Source organism: Alnus glutinosa, chromosome 4 (assembly GCF_958979055.1).
Source record: "Alnus glutinosa chromosome 4, dhAlnGlut1.1, whole genome shotgun sequence".
NCBI lineage: Eukaryota > Viridiplantae > Streptophyta > Magnoliopsida > Fagales > Betulaceae > Alnus > Alnus glutinosa.
The window spans coordinates 25679862-25687024 of NC_084889.1; the positions used below are offsets into that span (position 1 = coordinate 25679862).

The 7163-nt window shown below is 39.4% G+C and overlaps 1 protein-coding gene across 2 annotated transcripts; it reads right to left on the reverse strand.

The window, feature by feature from the left end:
* Positions 1–532: 532 nt before the first annotated feature.
* On the reverse strand, positions 533–5580 carry LOC133867338 (uncharacterized). 2 transcript variants are annotated; one of them, XM_062304070.1, is made up of 3 exons: positions 5353–5580; positions 1019–1209; positions 533–940 (listed from the first exon to the last, which is right to left on the reverse strand). In XM_062304070.1, the coding sequence occupies exons 1-3, from the start codon at positions 5512–5514 to the stop codon at positions 643–645; spliced, it is 651 nt and encodes a 216-aa protein (XP_062160054.1). In that variant the 5' UTR covers positions 5515–5580; the 3' UTR covers positions 533–642. The 2 variants fall into 2 exon arrangements, with proteins under 2 accessions (XP_062160054.1, XP_062160053.1); XM_062304069.1 differs by having other exon boundaries at positions 533–1209; positions 5353–5577.
* Positions 5581–7163: the final 1583 nt, after the last annotated feature.

Genomic DNA, 7163 nt, shown 5'->3' on the forward strand with positions numbered 1-7163 from the left:
TCAACAACTCACATAGCGAACGACAGATTTAGCAGAAGAGAAAATTAATCCTCGTCTTAAACATTAAAAAGTAATGGCAGAAACGACAATATATCTATAATTCATTATCCTCCCAGCATCTTCAAATAACTGCTGGTAATTATCACTTCTATCATGTCCTTCCAAAAGCAAAAATAATAGTTTAACGTGCTAAGCCAAAAATATAAGCTTCCAATGCCTGACATGGTGTCAAGGATTCCTACATTAACTTTCTTTTCTTTACCAGAAAAACTTCCAAAGCAGGCAAGTTGCACAAATACTCTCAACCACTAAAACCACATCTAAAATTTACTGTGTTGTTTCTCTCTGGGATATTGACATTTGCACTTCTGTGCATGAATAATAGTTCCACATAGTTAACCAAACAATTCAAACTACTAATGCAAAACATAATAAGAATTCCTCAAAGGTTTTCAAACTACATTTCCCAAAATAAGAATCCAAACACACACACACACATACATGGCATATCTATTGAAACAACCTACAGAAATTCAATTCTAAAGCAATATATATATATATATATGATTTGGTCTCTTAGAGTACAACAAACAGTTATCAACTATAACATCTATAACATTATTAGGCAGTTTCCAGCAGAACTTACGATAAGTCACCAGCTAATTCCGCATCATTGCTTTTGGTAACCTGTCTTCTGATTGAGTGGCTGTGAAGATGCTGTGTAAAATTGCTAGTGGTGTCCAAGAAATAGAGTATACATGACATCATGCAACAACAAATGAACATGGGTATGGGACCAAAAATCCAGAGGAAGAGAGGGAATGACACGTAGAATGCTCGCAACCCAAGGGACCAAAAGAAGCTTCCTCGATTCAAGTTTCTTGCAACATACTCAATAGACTCTTTATTGTCTTTCCACGTAGGCACAGTGGCCAAGAAGCTAACATGGGCATAATATCTTATAGACTGTACATTGAAAAGGAAGGCAAGAAGGAAGCAGAGCAAGATAGAAAAGTACTTGATTGAAGAGATGATGGAAGTCTTATTCCCGTAAACCAATTCTGAAGATGCGCTGCTAGACTCTGATTTGCTACTCACAAAAACACCGATTAGTGAACTGAGAGTAATAGCTGTTGTTGCTAATAGTGTGGATGCCATTATGTTGTTGCGAATTGTTTGAACTACCAAAACACCATTCTTCAAGGGGTCCTGAGAAGAATGCAGTGGAGTCAATTCTCGAAAAATGTCAATACTAAAACTAAAGGACCAACACTTCAATGCTAATATCCACTCTTAAATTAGTGTCAGCTTTCAAAAAAAGTATTGGAATTCAATATTTACATCATCAGGTTGAAACTGGAGCCAGAAACTGTTATCATACACTCAGAACTATCATACCTCTGGCACATTCGAAGTGTTATCATCACCATCTCTGTAGTTTGATCATATAAAAACAGTCAAAGAAGGATCCAACACTCCTAAGGCATCATTTTGATATGTGATTCCTGTTGTTTACATGTGACTAAAAGTGTGTCATTAGCTATTTCTATTTGATAATAATCAAGTTATCACTCTTCTTAAAAATGTTCCTCTTCAACATTTTTCCTTATATTCTTAATAATCATCACTATTAGATCCAAGGAATTATAAGTCTACCATAAACTGCAATGAATGACAAGAATTAAGAATTTTCTGAAGACAGAATTTTTTTTTTTTTTTTTTTTTTTTTGGGGATGAATGAATTATTATTTCACAACCACAGCAAAAATACAACCTCAAACTACCAAAAAGCTAGAAACCCAACAAAAGGACCCAAATCACAACCAACAGACCAACAAACTAAGAACAAGCACTAAAGCAGACAACAAACCCGCTAACAGTGCAGAATATCCAATTCAAGACCCCAATTTTCACAAAGAACAATATTAGAAGCAGCAATTTTGGACCTCCCTTTACAATTAACTCTATGCTTGACATCCAAAATCACAGCATTCAAAATCTGATCTTCAGATCTAGGAGTATTGCCATGATAGATAGCATTCCTTTGCAGTCAAAGATGATATAAACCACTGCAACCAAACTCAACTTACACAAAGTAGCTGTAACGACCCACCCCCAACGATACAAGATTGTCTGCTTTTGACTCCCCCGAATTAGACTTCTCAGGAGGTTACCTATCCAGGTATTACTCCCGCATAAACACGCTTAACTGCAAAATTCTGATAAGTTCATGGCTATCACGGTTTTAAAACGCATTGTGTCAAGAAGGCTGCTAATATACATATAAGTACATCCTCATTCCCATACCCAGGCGATATGGGACGTCACAATCACCCCCTCTTAGAGTCCCAGTGTCCCCGCTAGCGACCCTCATGAGATCATGCCATTCTTACGTCCCAATAAGTGCCTTTTGGTGACCCTCATGGGCTTTTGCACGCTCCCTCCATCTCAAGATAGGCAATGGTTTTGATACCATTTGTAACGACCTCTCAACAACACAATATTGTCTGCTTTTGACTCCCCAAACCAAACTTTCCAAGAGGTCACACATCCTAGTATTACTCTCGCATAAACATAATTAACTATGAAGTTATAATAGGTTTATAACCATCATACCTTTAAAACACGTTGTGTCAAGTAGGGTGTGAATATACATATAAGCACATCCTCATTCCTATACCTAGACGATGTGGGACGTCACAGTAGCTCTCAAGCTAACACCCCTCCAGTCCCTTATGCCAAGAGAAACAACCTCAGCCCAATCAACAGGAGGATCCAGCATACTATTTTTCCTCAAAAGGTCCTTCCATAACCGAGCACTAAAGCCCCATCTAAAAAATAAGTGGTCAACAGACTCAATACAACCACGACAAAAAGAACAAGAGACATCCCCCCCATATCCCCAACCGAACAGTTTTTCCCCAGTAGAAAGGCCATGTCGAAAGACAAGCCAAAGGATGAAAGCTTGTTTGGGGATAGCTAAGCCCTACCAAACCAAACTCCACGACTCAACTTTAGGTTTCTTGTTTCTAATGTCTTCCCAAGCAACGTTACAAGAATACTTCAAATTTTTTGAAGTCACCCAAATCGCTTTATCAACATCAATAAATTGAATACTCGACAACTGACTTTGAATATGTACAAGAGCCTCAAAACGAGCAGGACCCCAATTCCACCCTTTACCTTGCATAACTGAAGCTAATTTAGCTTCAAGAATAGCATCATACACCACCCTAGAGCCAAACTTATCCACAAAAATCTTACTTGGATGCCACCACAATCCAACCAAACGAAGATGGAAGAACTTTTTCCCACCATAAACCGAATGAATTGTTTGGCAACATCGCTACTCTTCAAAATCTACCGCTAGCAACAAGAAAATTTTTGGGGAACCTTAAGCTTCCAAAAGCACTTCCCCTTCACCAAATTACCCTAACCAAGCTACCCACAAAGACCCAGCCTTAGTAAAAAACAACCAAACAAACTTCAAGACAGCTGCCCTATTCCAATCCTCAATCCTCCTCAACCCCAAACCTCCTTCATCCTTAGGAACACAAACAGAATTCTAGGAAGCCTTAGCCCGAGCAGGACCATCACTCCCCCTATTCCACAAGAACCGATTAAATTTCTGCTCCGAAATTCTAACAAGTTTCTTAGGTAAGATGAAGACACTAGTCCAGTAAGATTGAATACTAACCAACAACGAGGATATCAATTCTGCCAGCAAACGATAAATGTTTCGACAACCAAGACTCAATCCTCCTAGAAATTTTCTAAACATGAACCTCACAATCTCTGGTCGGAAGCTTAGCATAAATCAAGGGCACCCCAAGATATCTAACAGGCAAAGACACCTCACTCATTTGAAGACACTCCCGCAATTTTAATTCTCAGCCCCTCAGAAACACCAGAACAAGAGAAGGAGCTTCTGGAAGGATTAGGATTCAAAAACTGACATAGAAGCAAACTCTGCCAGAAACTTTCTTCAAACGTTGAGTAGTTTGCAATTTAGCCACGGAGAAAAGAAGCAATTCTTCCGCAAAGCACGAGTGAGTCAGCTTGATAGGAGAGCAACTAGGATGGAACTGGGAATTTTTATCACAAATAGAAGCCTCCTCCATCAGCCGAGAAAAAGCCTCTATTACCCTCTACAAAGTCCCTCCAAATTGGCCAAGCATATCCAAGAATCATAAAGAAACTATTCCAACCAGCGTAGCTTTGGAAGAAAAATACATCTCAAATGGTCTGCTCTTACATCTTCTGAATATAAATTGGATTTACAGAAATGCATTTAAAGTTTGCCTCTTTTTCTGCCAGCTGCAATTAAAAACAAAGATTCCGTTTTCTTTCTCTTTTGTTGACTAGTTTTCCTTTCACCTCTGGCCAGAAAAATCAATTGAATAATTCATCTAGCTCAGTTAAACTCCATTGAAGTCTCATTTAAAAACTCCTGTTTCAAAAGATACACTTACATCAGATTGGCCAAAAAGAGTTCGCCTCTTTTTTACTTATTTCCTTTTTTCCTTCAGAAATTCCTGCTGCTGCAGCAAGCATGGATTCTCACCCTTGTGACAGATTTTGCTTATCCTTCTACATGAGAATTTCTCTTCCAAATGAGTCACCAATAAGTTTATGTTTCTTCTTTATCTGCAACAGTTTACTGACTTCCTCCACCAGGATATGATATTAATGGTACTTGGGAGGCTACAGAATCCTCATCTGGAGACCATTATGCAGCATATGACCTTATGGAATGTCACAATCCAAATATGGTGGTTTATAAATCTTGCTTTTCTCTCTTTATTCTTTCTTCTTCTACTACTTTTTCCTGGGAGACGGATTACAAATCTCACAATAACAATATCAAGAGTGGTTCCAAAGCTTGCTTCTTCCTTTCTGCCTAGTCTAGGGGTCCAAATCATCTACTGGCAGGACCCATATTCATCAATTTCTTCTAATGGTTCTCAGCCTTAAAATAACTAAATTCCTACAATTGCAAGGCCACCTTTAAAGCCAAACAAAACTCTCTCCTCAAGAGGAAGCACGACCACTGAATCATAGCACACAGTCCAAAAAAAGCCAACCATCTCCACCCTTTAATACCACAATCATATGCTGAACAACAAATGGGTCTTCCCTAACAACAAAAATTTCTTTTAAAGTACTTATCTTTTTTTCTTAAGGTAAGTTAAAGCATGGTGGATCCAGTTATGGTACCCAATACATGGATAATGCCATTAAGGTAACAATCTATCAAGTAACGAAAGCCACAACTACCAATTAAAGCTTAAAACTACACATACGAAAGAGAGAGAGAGAGAGAGAGAGAGAGAGAGAGAAGAGGAACTTAACTGTCATCATGGAGGAGACCCACTGGTGGCGAGACTCGGCATTGAGGCCAATGACTGTTCGTCTGGGAAAGCGATAGATAGTGAAGAGAAGCCAGACGTGGTATAAGCCAAACAGAAATAGACCCAATGGCACCAGAACATAGTCCAACTGTTCCTCTTCCATACTCTCTCTCTCTCTCTCTCTTTACTCTCACTTTCTCAGAGCGAAGAGGGAAAGAGTAAAGAAAGAACTCAAATAAGACAAGGAAGTGAGCAGTCAACAAGTGGCGTTTGCCAGCACGTGAGAAAACCCGACATGATAATATTTTATCGTATAATCTCGCCACTAACGTTGGATAATAGTAATTCTCTTGCTAAGTTAGTTGGTTCAGCCTAAGATTTGGGATCTTATCACATGGATCTCTAGGTGTGTCATTGCTTTGACGTTTTGCTCTCAGTCCACATTGCACGATGTTAGAGTTCAATGCAAACTAAATCATAATTTTGGGCTAAAATTTTATTAAAAAGAGCCCACAAAATTTTTTATCAATAATCTCACATTTTATTGGATTTATTTCTCATGTCATATTTTACTAGGTTTATGGCCCACAATAGAATGCGTACCAGAGTCGGGTTCCAACCATGATTCATCTTCTCTACAAGCAGGGGCGGAGCCACACTATGGCCCCCCCAAGCCAAAGGGCTCCCCCCCAAAAAAAAAAAAAAATCTAAAAAAAAATATATATATATATAATTTTTATCCCTATTCTTTAAAAAACTTGTAGTTTTGGCCCCCAAATTATTTTTTTTCAATTTGAACCCCCAAAGCGTAAAAGCTATCTCCGCCCCTGTCTACAAGGACTAGTCCAACGATCTCAAAAGGCCTAAACATTCTTCATTATACAGTCATATGGTAATTGGCTAGCACTTACGATAAATTTCTCATTAAGGTTCAACGACAAGGAGGAGCTTACATGGCCAACATACATGGGCTAGACGTTCAGCAAGTCCACCATCAATCTATTTTAAGACTTTTTGCCCAAGAGAACTTTATCCAAAGAAAAGACCAAATCGAAGTTTTCAGCACTACTTCACACTACAATGCTAAACGCTCTACTGGAGACCTTTTTATTACAGCTAAATAAGCCTCAAAGAATTCAAAAATCTACCAGTGTAAGTGCAAATAGGATAACATACAAGAGAAATGCTAAGGGTACAAAAAATTTTACAAAGGAAACTTTATAAACTGACATGGCATTATACCTAAAGACGAAAATGCTCTTTTAACAAAAACCATTATTTCAAGACCACCCAAAGTCCTATGTTCCTTCAACCAAAAACAAAAACAGACCGACTGATTTCTCCAATCAGGACCATCCATTTGACAAGAGACAAGGAAAAAGATGGGACATCTCACCAGACGGCCAGTTCAGAGTTTCCGACTTGCTCCAGTGGAGTCATCCAGCCACGAACGGATCGTTCCTCGGCCAAGCGTCAATTTCATATCACTCCAGTGGCGTCGTTTGGTCGTTCCCGGCTAGGACGGTCGAATCCTGGCCGTCTATCTGGGATCCGGCCCATCCCCGACCAGAACTGTCAGATCCCAGCTGGCTGGCCAAGATCTGGCCCTTCCTCAACCAGAAGCTTGGTTGAGGTCGCAGTCAAGTCCGAGATTGTCTAGGGTGCTGGGTTTCAATGGGTCAGGGTGCTAGGTTTCCGATGGTCGGGGTCAGAGTCGTGGTGGCCGGCGTGCTGAGTTTCCAGCGGTGTGATGGTTTCTAACAAGGTGGGTTCAACAGGAGATAAAAAGGTATTTTTGTCTATGTAATAATA

Bases quoted from the DNA above. Each gene is read 5' to 3' on its own strand.
- LOC133867338 (XM_062304069.1), bottom strand. From the start codon at position 5,514: ATGGAAGAGGAACAGTTGGACTATGTTCTGGTGCCATTGGGTCTATTT. The intron at 1,210-5,352 runs GTTAAGTTCCTC...CATTCTTCTCAG, and splicing joins GGGTCTCCTCCATGATGACA to GACCCCTTGAAGAATGGTGT.